Source organism: Budorcas taxicolor, chromosome 17, assembly GCF_023091745.1.
Source record: "Budorcas taxicolor isolate Tak-1 chromosome 17, Takin1.1, whole genome shotgun sequence".
Classification (NCBI taxonomy): domain Eukaryota; kingdom Metazoa; phylum Chordata; class Mammalia; order Artiodactyla; family Bovidae; genus Budorcas; species Budorcas taxicolor.
The window spans coordinates 64,833,063-64,853,007 of NC_068926.1; the positions used below are offsets into that span (position 1 = coordinate 64,833,063).

The window sequence follows — 19,945 nt, forward strand, 5'->3', positions numbered from 1 at the left end:
ACCATCTGCAGTGATTTTGGAGCCCCTAAAACAAATTGCAGACGCAGTAGGAGCATCTTAAACTATCTGGGCATCTTGGGGCTGGGTCAGCCTCCTCCTCCTTCCACCTCTCTGTCTCTCCGAAGCCTTGGTTCTCAGGTGTCCCTGGGGCCGTCACATATAACTGGACCCACTGGTGGAAGGACCACTACTGGGCAGCAGGAGCTTTTAAAGTTCCCCAGCTGGGTGTGAAAGTCAGAGCAGCGGGCTCCAACCATGGTCCCGGGACCTGCAGCATCCAGTATCATCTGGGAACTTGTTAACAATGCGAATTCTTGGACTCCACCTCAAACCCAACAAATTGAAAATTGGGAGTGGGATGGGGCCCAGCAGTTTGTTTTGAAAGATCCCAGGTGAGCTTCCCTGATAGCTCAGTTGGTAAAGAATCTGTCTGCAGTGCAGGAGACCCCGGTTTAATTCAAGGGTCGGGAAGATCTTCTGGAGAAGGGATAGGCTACCCATTCCAGTATTCTTGGGCTTCCCTTGTGGCTCAGCTGGTGAAGAACCTGCCTGGAATGCCAGAGACCGGGGTTCAATCCCTGGGTTTGGAAGATCCCCTGGACCAGGGAAAGGCTACCCACTCCAGTATTCTGGCCTGGAGAATCCCATGGATTATATAGTCCATGCAGTTGCAAAAGTCAGACACGACAGCGACTTTCACATCCCAGTTGATGCTGACATGCGTGTCGTGGAGCTCACATCTTAGAGGCAGAGACAAGCACGTAACTAGAAAAGGACTGCACAGTGAGATGAGGGCGAGATGGAATAAATCGCAGATGGTGGAAATGCAGGAGGCGCCCAACATGCCTGGGGTGTCAGGAGAGACTTCTCAGGAGGTGGCAGCCAAGATTGAGCTTCAGAACATGAGTCAGTTCAACTTGCGTAGTTCAGTTTGGTTCTGCACAAGCTTGTTGGCAGCCCACACGTGCTTCCAGATAGAGCCAGAGGTGAGTCAGCCAAGGCCCTGCCCCCAAGGGGCTCCCCAGCTAGTTGCAGGGACAGAAGCACAAGCAGGGTTGGGCCGCAGAACAGCAAGAGCTTACACTTACTGTCTGCCAGGCGCTGTTCTCAAACATGTGCTTGGCAAATACTAACTCTTCAGCCCCCACAAGACCTCTCTGATGGCATGGCCCCTGCCATTTACCTCTGTCTCCCCACAGTCCAATAAACAGATTAATCAATCAATATCCTAGAGAGCTGGGAGTCTCTCCTAAGCTGGAGGTGGTCCTGAGTTCAGGATTTTGATGGTGGACTGTTCTGGAAGCTAATTATCAAGCGGACAGTGTTTCCTAATCAGGGAGAGAGGGAAGGGTCCCTTGGCCACCCACTTGCCCACTTCCACTCCAGCCGTGCAGCCGAGCTCTTCCAGAGCTTGTGACCTCCAGAGGCATCAGGCTCGAGTCAGCATGTGAGAGGCCTCCTGCAAACCGCCAGGGGTCCGGGACCCAGGGCATGGGGGAGGGGCAGGTCTGCTCACTGCTCAGCGCCTCCCAGACAGCAGGGCTGGTTCCCAGGCCGTCCTCTGGGGTCTGCCTACTCTCGAAACGTCAGCTCCCTCCCCGTAGGGCCTGTTCTCATCGAGAACATCGTTTTCTCCTTAGACTGGAAAACATTGCCTGGACAGGTGAGTGTTTCGCCCTGGGACAGGAACGAATAGTCTCTTGGCTGGGGAACCACGAAATATCCCTGATTGCAGGCTCCCACCTCAGCTTTCCCACAGGCATCTCACAAGCCTCATGCCCACAGACTCACACTTGCCTGCACAGAAACACTCACTTGTGCTTTTCCCACAATTCTGGACCCTTGCCAACATGACCACAGAGACTCCGGCACTCACAGCCACTATTATTTAAAGGCAATTTGATGTTGGCCTTAACCTCACAAACATATCGCCCTGAAGGGTGTACACTGTAAACTCACACCTCGGCATAGCCTCACACAGCTGCACAATCACAGATTCCTACAGACCAGCTCCCTACTCTTGATCTCCAGCGTCCATGAGACAGGCTCCTCTGTCTATGGGATTTTTCAGGCAAGAGAATGTACACAAGCCTGGCCCCCCACCCCCACACCCTTGCATCACCCTTCTCTTCAAGTCACATGTCCATCCTTCATCATGCCCTCCCACAGAAAAAAGAAAGACCACCACAGGTAGGAAGCTGCGAAGGAAGGGGTCTGAATGCAGGGAGCTTGGGACACTGGGGCCCTACCGTTCTGCACAGTTGTCCTGGCAACGGAAGACAGTCATCTTTTTGTAGTCGAAAAAGGACACGCCTCGAAGGGCCCGGCTCTGGGTGTCATCCAGGTAGCAGCCGAGGTACTTAGCTTTGGGAAGATGAGAAAAGTCAGATCTGGGGTGGTGGGGGAAGGGGACAAAGCTGAAAGGGTTTCAGAAGTGACGAGTATGCCTCTGGCTATGTGGCTTTGTGGACCTCTTGGTACCAGTTCCTTCCTCTGAGCAGTAAAGTGGAAACAAGAGAGCCTGAAACTCATGTGCATTGGCAGAGCTTGGGCTACAGGGGCAGCGGAGTCCCGTGGGTAAGGCTGCGGGCCCCTGGAGGCCAACAGAGGGGAGGAAGGGACCTTCCATAGCCAGGGTTAAGGTCACACCCCTGGGCTCTACTGATGGCAACTGGGTGCCCAGCAACCCGAGCCAGCCTCATTCCCTAAGCACCAAGCACACGAGACTCTTATTAAGACAGCTTTGAAGAGCTTGATCCGTTGACAGCCTGCTGTCACTTCAACAAGATGACTTAAGGTTTTTTTTTTCTTGGAAGGAACACTGGACTTGGACATCTCAAGATCCAAGTCACCACCTCACTTTGGTGACATTCCAGTGCATTTGGGCCACTTAATCTCTCTCAGGCCCAGTTTCCTTCACTGTGGGGATGAAAATATTGGCCCAGTGAGGTTAAAATGGACTTATCTGTATAAACATTTCCTCCACAGGGTCTTGCATATAATAGGCACAAAGTTAAGGTGAGTGGGATAAGAAACCAGCCATTCACGGCGCTGTTTAAAGTTCCTCACAGTTTTCCCACCTTGTGAGCCAAGGTAAATGCTTTCATTCAGAAGGAATTTTGTTTTTTTTAAAGATTCTGTTTGATGTGGATCATTTTCAAAGTCTTTATTGAGATCGTTACAATATGGCTTCTGTTTTCTGTTTTGGGTTTCTGTCTGTGAGGCACGTGGGATCCTAGCTTCTCAACCAGGGATTGAATTCACGCCTGCTGCACTGGAAGGTGAAGTCTTAACTGCTGGACCACCGTGGGAGCCCCCCAAATGACAATTTTAAATTATGTTAAACCACCATCCAGTGATACACCATTCACTAGGTTTTCTTAGATTAGTACGTGTGTTCCTATACTTCATGGTAAATAGTACATGAAGATGGTACTTTACAGGTTATCAAGTCTTTTCCCGAGGGTTCTTACAATCATTATTAATTTGGACATGCCCTTTGCTAAGTGCTTTACACATACTGTCTCAGTGGATCCTTAGAATGAGCCTGTGAGGGAATTATTAATATTCCCCATCAATGTAGAAGAGGAAACTGAGGCCGCGAGAGGCTAAGTGAGCCGTCCAAGGAAACACAGCTTATGCCCGTGGGCCTGGGTTTGGACCCAAGCAAGCTGGCCGCAGAGCCCACGTCCTGAACTACTGCACTCCTTGTTTCTCTTTGCTTTTCCTTTTTTTACAGGTTTTTTTCCCCTGCTGTGGACCATTTTAAAGTCTTTATTGAATATGTGACAATATTGTTTCTGTTTTATGTTTTGGTTTCTCACTGGGAGGCATGTGAGATCTGAGAGCTCCTGTCCCCGACTGGGGATCAAACCTGCGTCCCCTGCACTGGAAGGTGAAGTCTTAACCACTGGACCACCAGGAAAGTCCCTCTTGTTTCTCTTTGAATCCGGGGACCTTTGCAATGACCCAGGTGCAGTGGTTCTTGGCATGCTTAAACTCTGTTCTTAGATGATTGAACAGAGGCCCAGAAAGGTGAAGTGAGCTGTCCCAGACCTGAAACTAACTGATGGTAGAATAAAGATTTAAATTTAGGTCTATTAGGCCCCAAACCAGTGCTCTTGCATTTGGGAGTCACTGGAGGTGAGCCTGAGGACCCTGCCAGCCCTTGGAATTAAACGGCCCTCCTGGAGAACGATGGAGGAAGATGCTACATGCCGCCCGATCTTGTTCAGGCCTAGGCGGCTGCTTCAACTGTGGGCTCCTCGCCTCTCCCCCGCCCCCACGTGTGGTGGAGAGCAGGGTCTAGCAGAGGATACAGGCTTGTTAAGGAGCAATTGTGTCCCCTCAACGCCGCCCTGGGAAGTGCAGAATTTGTCAGCCTCGCTGGAGATTCTCGACCCTGATCACCTTGAATTTCTTCCATAAGACAGAGGTGATTTGGTCGACTAAGAACAGTCCATCTTTCAAAGAAACATTGCCTCCCAGGAGCAGGGACGTCAGATGGTGACAGCTCTGGAAAAGCCGACATCTCGTCACTGTGCTTGTTCAACAATGGATGACTCTCCTGTGTCACAGAGGGAGACATGGCCCGGGGAGGTGGGTGTGTGTGTGCGTGCGTGTGTGTGTGTGTGACGTTTACATCTGGGCTGGGAGAGAGAACTTCCATGGGCCGTGGTTGGCAAGTAAGCTTAGTTCAGTAGTTCACTAGAGGACAGGGTGTCCAAGGATGGGCGTTTGTGTGTGTGTGTGACGTTTACTTCTGGGCTGGGAGAGAGAACTTCCATGGGCCGTGGTTGGCAAGTAACCTTAGTTCAGTGGTTCACTAGAGGACAGGGTGTCCAAGGATGGCAGGAGGAGGAAATAAAAGAGGAGGAAGGAGAGGGAGGGAAAGGGAATGTGAGGGGGCCGTTGTTTATTTTGGCAGGATGAGGTCATTGTCATCAGATCAAAAGCTGTGTGTGTGTGAGAGGGAGAATATGCATTGAGTACCTACTGTGTGCTGGCTACTATGTGCCATGCCTCATTTAAAAAGATGCAGTCCTCACACCCTTCTCATTGACCCATCTTCTAGATGCAGAGCCTGATCCTAATGACCGCTCTCTCTCTCTGTCTTGGGGAGAAACCTTTGTATTTGGCATGCGGTGTATGCTTTCCGACTGGTCCCCACTCGTGTTCCTCCGTCTTACTTGTTTCTAAGTAGAATTCGAAACTATGCAATCTGCCTGTGTGCCTACCGCTCGGAAGCATCTCGCTTAAAATTTAAGCCCAGATCTGTCCTCCAGCCATTGTCCATTTGAGGAGGCTTCGCTTCCATTTGACCCACAGGCCTTAGGGTCATAAGGGACCACACTGAGTCCAGAGGGAGATGAGTGCTCACAACCCAGAAATGCTGGGCTTGGATGTACTACGACCATGGGTGGTCTCGCCAGAGGGTGAGGGTAGGTGCATGTGACTATAGGTGGGATTGTGGATTGTGTTAGATGAGAGTCTTATAATCAAATTAATAGGAGTGTGTGCGTATGTATGTACATGCCCACTGTAGGGTGAATGGGTGGACTGTCACGGTACTCTTTGTGCTTTCAAAGCACCCTATCCTCATGTTTTTCTGTTGCACGCACATGTGCATGCTCAGTCACGTCCCACTCTTTGCAACCCCCATGGACTGTAGCCCGCCTGCCAGGCTCCTCTCTCCATGGGATTTTTCCAGGCAAGACTACTGGAGTGGGTTGCCATCGCCTTGTCCAGGGGACCTTCCTGAGCCAGAGGTGGAACCTGTGCCTCCTTCATTGGATTTGTACCACCAGTGCCACCTGGGAAGCCCTTACCTGCTCTGATCTTGGGGAGACACTGACCTTGGAAGAGCCAATCATATTGTACCTGCCACCAGCCAGGGATTGATGGCTCCAGGGAAGGACACATGACCTACTCTTTGGATTCTTATAGATTAAAGCTGGGAGAAAGAAGTCTGTCTCCCTTGAGTTGGGACACTGGTATTTTCTAAGCCCAGAACTACCAACAGCCAAGATTCCTGGCACAGAGTCAGTCTGTGCAGGAGAATCAAGCTAAGTCAGAAGGAAGCAGAGATGAGTGTTAGGAAGAGAATGGCACGATTCATTTATTTGACAGCCTAGCCCCTTCAGTAGTTTGGTGACAAGACACACTACTTTTTCTTCTTTGGCTGAAGCTGATTCGAGATGGGTTTTTTGTCACCTGCCATCAAAGGAGCACTGACTAATATGCTGACTGCCCAGCTAAGTTGCTTGAGTCCACCCAGCTGGGAGAGTCCAGACCATGTCCCTATTTAGGCTGCCCTTTCTCGTGTACCACACTTAGTCTCGGCTTGGGAGAAAAGCTTCTCCATCCCGCCAGAGAGACCTTCCTGGAGGGATGATGGGAGACGGAGGGTCTTTTGGAAAAGGAGTTAATACTTGACCACAGGTCCATCTGCCCCAAAGCCTGGGCTTTTAATGCTGTGCCACCCCTCCCCTAACCCTCGCACCAGGCCAGGCATCAGGCTGAGATGACCCACACAACAGCCGCTCAAAGACTTGTTGTGGGAACAGATGAAGCTCCTCTTCTTCCTCTGTCCACAAGAGGGAAAAAGAGACTCACGGTCCCCTTCACTGATGCTCTGGAGAAGCGTGGCATGCTAGACACTGTGACCTGATGGATGGGCTGAGCTCTGTGGGTCAGGAAACGGATACTGAATCTGTTTCCTCCTTGCCTTGTGCAAGGAAGGGCTGGTGACTCTTTCCCTCCTGACCCTTCAGTGCAGGCTGTGGTCAGCACAACCGGCGCCCCTGTCACTGGAGCTCTATCACCCAGTTAGAGATAAGCTCGTGGTGGGCTGGGGGGGTGGGTGGGAGGGGGTGGGCTTCCATCCAACCCACTTCTGATTTTCCTCAAGTTCTGCTGTAGTGGCAGAATTTCCCGGAGATGAGGGGGAGGTTGGGTATGTAAAACAGGGACAAAATTCACAGGCCACTCGAGGGTGAATTAATGGCTGAGTTCATATAATCTATCAGCTCATCGGAGCAGCCATCCGAATATCGCTGAAACGGCAAAGTCCCGTCCCAGCCTGGCTATTTATCTCAAGCGCAGAAACCAGCGAGGAGTGAGCCCAGGAGAGCACAAGCATCTGGGAAAGAGCTTTCCTGACTATTTTCTCCCCTTTCCTGTCCTTTTTTTCCCTCTTTTGCTTCAATTAATCTTCCTTTTCAAGCAATGTTGCTCTCTTCAATAAAGGTAATTTGTTAAGAGGATAGCTAAACATGTGCTAATTTGTATTCCTCTTATTTATTGTTTGTGAGCAGATTTGCAGACAGGAGGTATTACAGTGCCCTCAAGGACCAGTTTCGGAGTCTGCCAGATCTGGGTTCTAATCCTGCCACTGCAAGGAGGCTGGCAGTCGTACTCAAGGTCCTGCTTAAAAAGTGGAAATAAAACATAAGCGTGTAGGAGTTCCCTGGTGGTCCAGGGGTTAAGAATTCTCCTTGCAGTGCAGGGGATGCAAGTTCAATCTCTGGTTGGGGAAATAAGATCCCACGTGCCTCGGAGCGACCAAGTTCCTGCTTGCTGCGACCACTGAGCCCACGCCACAGCTAGAGAGTCAGTGCGCCAAGACCAAAGATGCCACATGATGTAGTGAAGATCCCATGGACACAGCCAAATAAATGAAATAAAAATTGAAAAAAAAAACCAAAAACCAGCATAAGGGTATTTTGGGTTGAACTGTGCCCCTCATAAAAAAAGATCAGTTGAAGTTCTAAGCCCAGTACCTCAGAATGTGACCTTCTTTGGAAATAGGGTCACTTCTTATGTAATTAATTGTGAGGCGATACTGGAGTAGGTGGGTCCCCATCCAACATGACTGGTGTCCCCTCTGAAGTCCCAGAGCCACAAGGAGACTACATGAAGACAGAGGCAACGACTGGTGCTTTACAGCTGCGAGGAAGGCCACGGGTTCCTGCTGATGCCAGGAACTGGGGGAAAGGTGTGCAAGAGACTCCCTCCTAGGGGCTTTGAGAGCCCGTCTTGATGTTGGACTTTTAGTCTCCTGAACTGCAAGGTAATATATCTCTGTTGTTTCAAGCCACCTGTTCAAGTGCCAGTTCATAGTACTTTGCTATAGCAGCCCTTGAACACAAATATGGAGTATTTTTAAAAATATATATATTCATTTGGCTGCTCTGAAGACTAGAGATCTCTTCAAGAGAATTAGAGATACCAAGGGAACATTTCATGCAAAGATGGGCTCGATAAAGGACAGAAATGGTATGGACCTAACAGAAGCAGAAGTATTAAGAAGAGGTGGCAAGAATACACAGAAGAACTGTACAAAAAAGAGCTTCACGACCCAGATAATCATGATGATGTGATCACTAATCTAGAGCCAGACATCTTGGAATGTGAAGTCAAGTGGGTCTTAAGAAGCATCACTATGAACAAAGCTAGTGGAGGTGATGGAATTCCAGTTGAGCTCTTTCAAATCCTGGAAGATGATGCTGTGAAAGTGCTGCACTCAATATGCCAGCAGATTTGGAAAACTCAGCAGTGGCCATAAGACTGGAAAAGGTCAGTTTTCATTCCAATCCCAAAGAAAGGCAATGCCAAAGAATGCTCAAACTACCGCACAATTGCACTCATCTCACATGCTAGTAAAGTAATGCTCAAAATTCTCCAAGCCAGGCTTCAGCAATACATGAACCGTGAACTCCCTGACATTCAAGCTGGTTTTAGAAAAGGCAGAGGAACCAGAGATCAAATTGCCAACATCCGCCGGATCATGGATAAAGCAAGAGAGTTCCAGAAAAACATCTATTTCTGCTTTATTGACTATGCCAAAGCCTTTGACTGTGTGGATCACAATAAACTGTGGAAAATTCTGAAAGAGATGGGAATACCAGACCACCTGACCTGCCCCTTGAGAAATCTGTATGCAGGTCAGGAAGCAACAGTTAGAACTGGACATGGAACAACAGACTGGTTCCAAATAGGAAAAGGAGTACATCAAGGCTGTATATTGTCACCCTGCTTATTTAACTTCTATGCAGAGTACATCATGAGAAACGCTGGACTGGAAGAAACACAAGCTGGAATCAAGATTGCCAGGGGAAATATCAATAACCTCAGATATGCAGATGACACCACCCTTATGGCAGAAAGTGAAGAGGAGCTAAAAGCCTCTTGATGAAAGTGAAAGAGGAGAGCGAAAAAGTTGGCTTAAAGCTCATCATTCAGAAAACAAAGATCATGGCATCCAGTCCCATCACTTCATGGGAAATAGATGGGGAAACAGTGGAAACAGTGTCAGACTTTATTTTTTTGGGCTCCAGAATCACTGCAGATGGTGACTGCAGCCATGAAATTAAAAGACACTTACCCTTTGGAAGAAAATTTATGACCAACCTAGATAGCATATTCAAAAGCAGAGACATTACTTTGCCGACTAAAGTCCATCTAGTCAAGGCTATGGTTTTTCCTGTGGACATGTATGGATGTGAGAGTTGGACTGTGAAGAAGGCTGAGCGCCGAAGAATTGATGCTTTTGAACTGTGGTGTTGGAGAAGACTCTTGAGAGTTCCTTGGACGGCAAGGAGATCCAACCAGTCCATTCTGAAGGAGATCAGCCCTGGGATTTCTTTGGAAGGAATGATGCTAAAGCTGAAGCTCCAGTACTTTGACCACCTCATGTGAAGAGTTGACTCATCGGAAAAGACTCTGATGCTGGGAGGGACTGGGGGCAGGAGGAGAAGGGGACGACCGAGGATGAGATGGCTGGATGGCATCACGGACTCGATGGACGTGAGTCTGAGTGAACTCCGGGAGATGGTGATGGACAGGGAGGCCTGGCGTGCTGCGATTCATGGGGTCGCAAAGAGTCGGACACGACTGAGTGACTGAACTGAACTCTGGGTCTTTAGTTGCAGCACACAAGGCATTTTTTTTTTTTTTTGGAAAGAAGTCTATTTGTTTATTTTTGGCTGTGCTTGGTCTTCGCTGTTGGGCGGGCTTTCTTTCCCGTGCGGTGCTTGGGCTTCGCCGCGTGCTGGCTTCGCTTGCTGTGACGCACGGTCTCCAGGGTGCTTGGGCTTCAGAGGTTGTGGCACGTGGGCTCAGTAGCTGTGGCTTCCAGGGTCTAGGGTGCAGGCTCAGTAGCTGTGGCACTTGGGCTTAGTTAATCCATGGCGTGTGGGGTCTTCCCGGATCAGGGATTGACCCCGTGTCTCCTGCATTGGCAGGCAGATTCTTTACCACTGAGCCACCAGCCTCAACCATCCTTAAGTTGAGGCAGGTTAGCTCTTAGTTGCAGCGGGATCTAGTTCTCCCCCCCAGGGATCGGACCTGGCCCCCCTGCATTGGGAACATGGAGTTTTTAGCCACTGGACCACCAGCAAAGTCCCTACAGGGGTATTTTAAAAATTGACTGTAAGAAAAGATAATTGACTAGAAGATTGATCTCTTTGTGGAAAAGAGAAACAGTTACTTTCCTGCTGGGGATTCTTCACTATCTTGGAAAGTTGTTCTTCGGGAGGATCACTCCAGTGCTATCTGGGCTTCCTTGTGCAGGAAATTCCATTCCTGGAATTCCTGCTCATATCTAGGTTCCCTTGGGGTAGAAGGGATGCATCTTTCACTTTGGTCAGGGCCCAAGGATCCTACAGGCTCAGCTCAACTATCTCCTCCCCGCAGGAAGGCACGATACAGCCCCATGACCCAACCGGATCCCTCCCTTGGGATCCCAGAGTTCCCTGGTTTACCCCACCTTAACACTTTTTGAAACAATTTTCCAAGTACTGGGCATTATTTTTTCAGATTATGAAGAATTTAGGCTTACTGTGAAAGAATTTTTAACAAAATGAAAAAGTGCTATCGTGGGCGAAGCATGACATGATGCTACATATATACAGTGTTTCAGTGTTTAGAAATCACCGACTCAACTCTGTGAGATGGCGAAGGACAGGGAAGCCTCGACTACTGCAGCCCATAAGATTGCAAAGAGTCAGACACGACTTCGTGACTGAGCAACAATTCGTTAGAAATAAACCCATAAGGGAGGAAACAGGACCGTAAAGGTGATACCTCAACAGTGTTGATCATGACTGTTGTTGGACGGTGGGCCTCTGGGCTATTTCAACTTTTATCTCTTTTTGCTATGTATTCTAATTTTTCTATGATAAGCATGTGTGACTTTGATAATCAAGAAAAAAGTTATGTTTTAAAATATAATTCATCTGTTTACTTGTCTTCCTTTCCTCTGGAGGGTATGACTATTCCTCAGGCCGAAAAAACAAAACAAAACAAAACTGTGCTTGAATCATTCTTGTGTCTCCACTTCCCAGCACAGGGCAGGGCAAACAGACATGCAAGAAATACAGAGTGAATGAATGAATGGAGTTGGGATTCTATTAAGAGTCGGACATGACTGAGTGACTGAATAATGAACGACATAGCTCAGTGGTTAAGAATAAGAGCTTTGGGGGCTTCCCTGGTGGCTCTGGATCTTTTTAAAGCAACAGTTAGAACTGGACATGGAATAAAAGATTGGTTGCAAATCGGGAAAGAAGTATGTCAAGGCTGTACATTGTCACTGTGTTTATTTAACTTAAATGCAGAGTACATCATGCAAAATGCCAGGCTAGATAAAGCACAAGCTGGAATCAAGATTGCCAGGGGAAATATCAATAACCTCAGATATGCAGATGATAACACGGTTATAGCAGAAAGCAAAGAATAACTAAAGAGCCTCTTGATGAAAGTGAAAGAGGAGAGTGAAAACTTGGCTTAAAGCTCAACATTCAGAAAATGAAGATCATGGCATCTGGTCCCATCACTTCATGGGAAATAGATGGGGAAACAATGGAAACAGTGACAGACTTTATTTTGGGGGGCTCCAAAATCACTGCAGGTGGTGACTGAAGCCATGAATTTAAAAGACATTTGCTCCTTGGAAGAAAAGCTATGACCAACCTAGATAGCATATTCAAAAGCAGAGACATTACTTTGCCGACTAAGGTCCGTCTAGTCAAGGCTATGGTTTTCCCAGCGGTCATGTATGGATGTGAGAGTTGGACTGTGGAAAGCTGAGAACCGAAGAATTGATGCTTTTGAACTGTGGTGTTGGAGAAGACCCTTGAGAGTCCCTTGGACTACAAGGAGATCCAACCTGTCCATCCTAAAGGAAATCAGTCCTGAATATTCATTGGGAGAACTGATGCTGAAGCTGAAACTCCAATACTTTGGCCATCTGATGTGAAGAGCTGACTCATTTGAAAAGCTCTGATGCTGGGAAAGATTGAAGGCAGGAGGAGAAGGGGATGACAGAGGATGAGATGGTTGGATGGCATCACCGACTCTATGGACATGAGTTTGAGTAAACTCCGGGAGTTGGTGATAGACAGGGAGGCCTGGTGTGCTGCAGTCCATGGGGTCACAAACAGTTGAACACGACTGAGCGACTGAACTGAACTGAACTGAACTGAACTCGTGGCTCAGTGGTAAAGAATCCACCTGCCAATGCAGGAGACATGGTTTGATTCCTGATCTGGGAAGACCGCACATGCCTCAGAGCAGCTAAGTGTGCTCACCACAAAGCCTGCACCGTTGAAGCCTGCTCGTCCCAGAGCCCGTGCTTTGCAACAAGAAGCCCGGGCACCCTTGCTAGAGAGTCGCTCCCGCTAGCTGCAACTAGAGCAAAGGGCATGCAGCAGCAAAGACCCAGCACAACCAAAAACAAATAAATAAAATTATTATTTTTTTTTAAAAGAAGAAGAGCTTTGGATGTAAAAAGAGTTGGGTAGGAGTCTCCTCTGCTGCTTGGCAACTGTGCATCATGGGACAAGTCCTTTAACCTCTCTGAGCCTCCGTTTCTTCACCTATGAAAAAGAGTTTAATACTTCCTACAGACATAAGGCTGAGCATGAGCACACAGTCTGACCCAGAGCTGACCCTCCATAACCTGCAGAGATTGCATCTTTTGCTGGAGGAGGTGGGAAGTGGGAGCCCTGCGGTCACTTCCAAAAATGCTGACTAAATCTCTTGTGTCCTTCTTCAAGCCCAGCCCAACACCCTCTGTAATCTGGGGTGGGGGAAACAGAAACAGCACAGACTTTGAAATCAAGCTGGAGTCGGTTCCTGGCTGTGCTCCCGACAACGGGGTCACCTAAGGCAAGTCACATCGCCTCTGTTCTCTCCTACAGGATTACAATATTATTAATAATAGCCAGCATGCACTAAGTGCTTACTGGGTTCCAGGGTCTGTGCTGAACACTCTCTGTGCACTGAGAACTGAGACGACATAGTGCTTAGGGTTCAAGTGTAAGATCCAAACCTCCCAGGTTCAAATATTGATTTAACCTCTCCTCCTGCTGGTTAACCTCGGGCAGGTTACCTAACCTCTCTGTGCTTCTGTTTCCTCCCTGGAAGGGGGAGTTAATGACAGTGTCTACTTAACTGGGCTGCCAAGAAGACTATGGGATGTACCAGCTGCAAAGTGTTTAGAACAGTGCCTGGCCTTTAGAGAGCATGCCATCGATTTATCTTCTATAATCATCACAACAGACATCTGATGTTCAGTATCTTTTACCTCCCAAAGGAAACTGAGGTGACCTGCCCAGAGCTTCACAAGCCACCGCAGAACTGGGATTTGAACCCTCATGTGGCTGCTCAGAGCGCAGGATCTTGAAAGCCTAGCAAGGTGACTGGCATGTTGCAGGTGCCAGCTCCACCCAGGAAGTCAGACTTCCTGACCAACCCCAGCCCAGCCTGGGAGCAGCTCCACCCTCCCTTCCTGTCCCATGATGGGCTCCGAGTCCTTTACAGCTTGAGTCTTGCATCGTTGCATCAAGCAGAGCCCTTGCCAACTTTAGATAAAAACCAAATGTGTTTAGCATCAAGTCAAGGAAGCGTCTCATTTTTATTAGCATTAATCTAATATGTTGTCATTCCTTGCCGAACTCTGAATAAGTTAATCAAGGACAGTCTGAATTTGTGTTTTCTTAATAAGACTGCCTGATTTCAAAGCTGCCTGCTGAGAGCTCTGCGCTCCAGGCTTCTTTATTTTCTCTTCTGTCTCTCTTTATACTTTATAAAATATCTAAGATTTCCAGAAGCAAGGGGTGGGGTAGCATGGTACAGAAGAAGGCTCACAAGCTTTGGAATTAAATGAATCTTGCTTCAAACCTCAGTTCCTCTACTCAACACCTGGGTAACCTGGGGTAACTGACTTCTTCTGAGTTTTTATTTTTTGCATTTGTAAAATAGGATAATAATAGTCTTTAACTTGTTGAGTTGTTGTGATGATTACATAAGGCAATGACGGTCTAGCCTATAATAACCATTCAATATATATTTAGCCACTATTTCTACTACTATTAATATTAGTGGCAGCAACTGTTAAGTGACCTATTATTATAAATCAGGAGATCTGATAAGCATTTTAAATATATCATTTCATTCAAATAACATATGAAAAGCAAATAGAACAGTGGCTGGCATAAAGTAGGTGCTCAAGGAATGGTAATAATTGCTTGTAACGGTGGTGGTGGTATTTCATCCTCATAATAAATGGGGGTGGTGTTTCTGTTGTTGCTGGATGTATCAATCATGCCATTAGGGAATCATATTCTATTAGAGGACCTCAACAAACACAGGAAATTACCGTTCATGTAAGGGCCAGCCATGACAGGGAGCACAGAGAAGGAACATTTGATCAAGCCTGGAGGGGGGTCAGGACAATTTTCTGGAGGTGAACTAAGCTGAGACCGGGAGGAAGAGCAGAGCTGTGGCCAGGCAGCAGGCTGGTCATTCTTTCATCTGTCCATCCAACGACTCGTTTATACAGCCAGGAGGCACTGAGCACCAGCTTTGTTTCTGGTGCTGTCCAAGGTGCTGGTAGAACGAAGCAATCAGGACAGGTACTGTCTCTGCCTTCATGGAGCTGACAGTCTAGCAGCAGAGATAGACTATAAGGAAGCAAAGTGCTTCCCTGGGGATCCAGAGGTTAAGAATCCACCTTGCAATGCCGGGGACACTGGTTCGATCCCTGGTCCAGGAAGATCTCACATGCCGTGGGGCAACTCAGCCTGTGTAGCACAACTATTGAGTCTGCCTGCTGCAACTACTGAAGCCCGCATGCCCAGAGCCTGTGTTCCACAACAAGAGAAGCCACTGGAATGATTAGCCTGTGGAACTAGAGACGAGCCCCTGCTTTTCTCAACTAGAGAAAGCCCGTGCAGCAGCCAAGACCGAGAGCAGCCAAAAATAGAACAAGCAAAGAAAATTTCAGGAATTAAAAATCTAAGGAAGCAAATAAAAGCAAGATACTTTCAGATGGTGATACGTACTGTGACAAAAATAGAATTGGGGAATGTGGTCCTGACCAGGCACAAAATGGGGCTACTTTAGGGCATTCCAGGAAGACCTCTACGGGATGGCACGGTTTGACTGGAGACCTGATGGAAGGGAGGAAGGGGGCCATGCAAAGATATAGGGAAGGGCATCCCAGATGGAAGGGACTAACTATAAAGAGATCCTGAGGTAGGATCGGGATTGATGTGTTTAATGAGTAGCAAGGAGCAAAGTGGAGAGAGATGTGTGGTGAAGTGGGTGGGAAGTGTTACACATTAATGTTACAACATGTAATACCAAGTGTTACAACATGGTGGGTCATGCTGGGGGCTCTGGAATTTATCATAAGTTTGATGGGGCTTGCAAAGTAGCAGAAAGAGTTTGGAGTGGCTGGGATGAGATGAAGCTTGGTGATTGGAGAAGGCAGTGAGGGAATTTCTCCATCAGGGTAGCACCTCACACCTCAGCTCTGCCTACAAGATGGGGTCCCTTACCCAGGTGGATCCGCAAGACCTTCCTGATCACCCCTCAGACTCTACTCTGTGCAGGCATCATGCTAGGTGTTTCCATAATCATGTCTCATCAAACTCTCAGGAGAAGCCTGGCAGGAAGGAGGCCATTGTTCCCATTTTACAGATGACAAAACTGAGGCATGAAAAGGTCAAGCCACTTGCTTGGACTACGTGACTGGTTGGAGTGGAGCTGGACTATGAATCCAAGTCCCCTAAGCCATTCTGCTGCCTCTCACCTTCTCCTTCACTGCCCTGTGAAGTTTTTAAGGAAGTGGAATTCTAGGAAATTCCTGAGGGTAAGATGATGGGGTCTTCTTGATGGCTCCTGAGCCAGACGCAGGTTGGGACTGAAGCAGGGAAACATGCTCCCCAGGACAAGTCCCGTCCAATAGCCCTGCTTCCTTCCACGGGGGCAGAAGGGGTTTTTCCACAAGTTGAATCACAGCGGAAGTGTGACGTGTGGCAGGGAACACAAGGGTTGGGGAGGGTTTCCTTCTGTCCTGATTGGTGGTATATCCTCCCAAACCATCTGGCTGAGATTCTGGAAATGTCCATTCGTGTTAATCTCATGAATTGCAGGAGTTGTGGGGTCCTCCCCAGAACGCTGCTCCGATGAGGGGACATCGGTTGACCCTGGGAAGTAGTCATAGAGCCAGCATCCAGGCCAGATGTGTCTGCTTTGAACTTGTCACTGACCAGCTATGTGGCCTTGGGGAAAGTTTGCACTTCTCCAAGCCTGTTTCCATGTGTGTTAACTGGGCATAGGATCACATTCCTTAAGACCATGGAGTGTAGTGAAAATCAAGTGAGGTCAGGTACTTAGGAAGAAAAGCCCAATTTGAATGTGACAGGCTAAGAAAATGCAATGAAACGAAGTCCTCTAAGCGCCCTCACCAAGCGATCCAGCTAAGCGGACGGAGAGGCACACTGCAGGGAACAGAAGCTCTGCCACTAGCTAGCTGTGTGACCTTAGCCTCCCGGGGCCTCAGTTTCCTCATCTTTAAAATGGTAATAATAGCTCCTATCACATGGAGTTGTGGCTGTAATTTGATGCCTGTCAAGTGCTTGGAAAAGTACCTGGCCCTTAGTAAGTGCTCAACAGATGCTCAGGGTTTTGATTTTCAGGTGCATGTAACAAGGGCTATAAAGGCATGGGAGGGTCAGATGTTGACCTCTGACAGATTCAGGGTTCAGCTCTAAGCATGGATGTTTATAAGCTGTGTGACCCTGGGCAAGCTACCTAATGTCTCTGAGCTTCAGTTTTCTCCTCTGCGAAACCTCCTGCATATATGATGGCTGGTTCCTAGGCAACACTGAACGCTGGCAGCTGTTACCATAATATCATGAGTATCATCATCCCCCTCCCTTGTCCGCGGCCACCTTCCAGCCCAGAGGCTCACCCCTCTTACCTCGCTCCTCCTCCTTCTCCCGGACGACCCTCCCCTTGAGGGCCCGGCTCCAGGCTCCCCCGTAGTCCCCTAGCTTGGCTCTCTCATTCCCGTCCTTGCCCTTGAGCCAGGGTCCGTACCTGCGGGCGATGCTTGAGACTTCACCTGTGTCCCGGAAACCTCTGCCCAGATTTAAGTCACCCAGGAAGGTCAGCTCAGCGCCCTCCACTGGGACCCCCACAGCGGGGTTGGCCTGGTTCTGGGAGACGGCAGGCTGACCCACAAAACCAGAGTGAAGGAACACAAGGCTCCCAGCCGTCAGGTAGAGCACCAGGAAGGTAAAGAAACGCACAGGCTTCCTGCGGAAGTACCGCTGGAATTTGAACCAGAGCTTGGCCATAGTGGGATCATTCCGGACTGGATCGCTGGGGCTCAGCTGGGGGTTGGGGGGTGTGGTCCAGGGAGAGAATGGAGGAGGGCTTTGTTCCTCAATCTTCCCTTAGGGATGGAGCCCCTGGGGGTCTTCAGTCTTAATCCCGCTGTGAAGGTGACTGCCAAGTCCAGGGCAGGAGGGCAAGTCCAATGCTTGGCTGACGCCAAGAGAAGAGAGGACAGGGTTCAGCAGCCCTCCCGAGGTCAAGGTGAGCTTCTTTGGGCCATGAAAGCGGTGCTGAGGTTCAGGGCACTCAGGAGTTGGTCCCATTTTCCTACATCTTGTTCTCTGCCTCAGAATTCCCAAAGAACTTGGAAAATAGCAATGGGAGGAGGATGTTGTGAGGGTTTACAGGCAGCTGGAGTTCACTTCTTGCCCCTTCTCCGTTGCTCAGGCCTCTTAGAGCTGGGTTAATGCACAGAGGGCCTCTTCCCCAGCTGGGGACCAAGCTCGGTCTGTCCGCCTGGTGGAAACACAAGCGGGCTGCCTTTCATCTGGTGAAGCATTAGGGCTCAGGGCTGCCACCTGCAAAAGAGCACAGGTCCAGACATAAGAAACCTCCTGGCAGAGGCCAGAACGTGAAGCTTTCTTGAACATTCTCAGGGGAGGGGGCAATGCAGAGTCCAGAGAGGGAGGAAACCAGTGGCCCAAAGAACCCAGCAGTGCTGGGTAAAAGTGACCCCTACTGGTCCTCGTCTCGGGACAAGCTTTATCTCAGACAAGCTCAGGTCCTTAAGCCCCACTGCTCAGTGCTCAGTCATGTCTGACTCTTTGTGACCCCGTGGACTGTAGCCCACCAGGCTCCTCTGTCCAGGGGATCTTTCATGCACGAATACTGGAGTGGGTTGCCATTCCCTTCTCCAAGGGATCTTCCCAACCCAGGGATCGAACCTGCACCTCTTGCATCTCCTGCATTGCAGGCGGATTCTTTACTGCTGAGCCATGGGGGAAGGCCTTCTTAAGCCCAATATGTCTGCATGTTTGTCAAATATATGCTGACTCATGGGGGTTACTTTAAGTCCAAATGTACTTCCTAGGTCTTTGCCAGACTGTCTGCTGGACGTGGCTGATACTGAACTAGATCAAATTTGTCCATCTTTCCCCCCCAAACACATATTTATAGAAGACCTGATGCGTAGCAGGCACGTCCTGCATGTGTGCAAATTCGCTTCAGTCTGTCCGACTCTTTGGGACCCCATGTAGACTGACGCTCACCAGGCTCCTCTGTCCACGGGATTTTTCAGGCAGGAATACTGGAGTGGGTTGCCATGCCCTCCTCTAGGCTCTGTTCTAGGTGCTGGAAATAAAGCTGTGAACCCAAGAGACACAGTTCCTTCTCTCACCAGGATCACATTGTAATGGAAGAGTTCAAATCCAGAGTCCCTCTCTTCTGTCCAAGGAGGAAAAGGAGAAGGAAGGAAAGCAGAATTATTTAGCAACATATGCATTCACTCAGTATTTGTTGCACTTGGCACGCTCTGCTTTGTACTGAGCCTTCTATGTGTATTACTCTTCCCCATGTTCCCATGGGAAGTGACTATTTCCCATTTTACAAATGAGGAAACTGAGAATACACAGCTGGTGAGTGGTGGAGGTGGGATTGGAAGCTAGGATGGTCCTAACACCAAAGCACAGCTCCGAACCCCCACTTTTTGACTCTTTCTCCCACATGGTCAGGGCATCCCTTGGGAGTTCCGAGACAGCCCCCGAAGCAGCAGCCTGTCTCCACCTGCCCCCAGTGGCCAGTGGTGGCTCATTCTATGAGGGCCCCTCAGAGTGTGGTCCGAGGAGCATCTGATTCAGCATCCCCTGGGAGCCTGGCTATCCATGAAGATTCCTAATCTCTCCAATCGGAATTTCTGGTTGAGGAGGAAACCTACAGGTGTAACCAGGTGCTCTTAGGTGATGATCACGAGCACAAAGGTTTGACAACCACGGTTTTTTCAGTAAACACTCAGGATCAGCAGTCTGGAAGAAAATAGATTGTAAATTAGAAAATGGAAAAAAAGAAAAACGAACTCCATTTGCCTTATGTGGTTTCATATCACCACCAGCAGGGGGCCTCATGACAATCTTGGCCGCTGCAAAGGATTCAAGTGTCAGCCAGCCAATGGGTGACTTGAATGGTGACAGCCCCTACCAAATCCAGACAGCAGCATGAGAGTTTAACTGCAGTTCAAGGTAGAGTCCAGTGTTCCTCCATATGCCATCCTATTCATTCAGGAATTAAGCGCTGAGCACCTACATGCGCTAGCTATCGT

The 19,945-nt window shown here is 48.8% G+C and overlaps 1 protein-coding gene and 1 long non-coding RNA gene across 2 annotated transcripts in view; both read right to left on the bottom strand.

Annotated features, from left to right (window-relative positions):
• WSCD2 (WSC domain containing 2) overlaps nucleotides 1-17,651 on the bottom strand; it is a 55,486-nt gene extending 37,835 nt beyond the window's left edge. The window contains exons 1-3 of the mRNA XM_052654900.1: nucleotides 17,273-17,651; nucleotides 13,399-13,410; nucleotides 2,250-2,364 (exon numbers count right to left, since the gene is read on the bottom strand). Coding sequence (XP_052510860.1) covers nucleotides 2,250-2,364; nucleotides 13,399-13,410; nucleotides 17,273-17,651 — 506 coding nt within the window. The remainder of the gene's footprint in view (nucleotides 1-2,249; nucleotides 2,365-13,398; nucleotides 13,411-17,272) is intronic.
• Nucleotides 17,652-19,056: 1,405 nt separating this feature from the next.
• Nucleotides 19,057-19,945, bottom strand: part of LOC128062006 (uncharacterized) — a 58,547-nt gene continuing 57,658 nt past the window's right edge. The window contains exons 3-4 of the long non-coding RNA XR_008200791.1: nucleotides 19,565-19,652; nucleotides 19,057-19,071 (exon numbers count right to left, since the gene is read on the bottom strand). This is a non-coding gene — a long non-coding RNA (uncharacterized LOC128062006). The remainder of the gene's footprint in view (nucleotides 19,072-19,564; nucleotides 19,653-19,945) is intronic.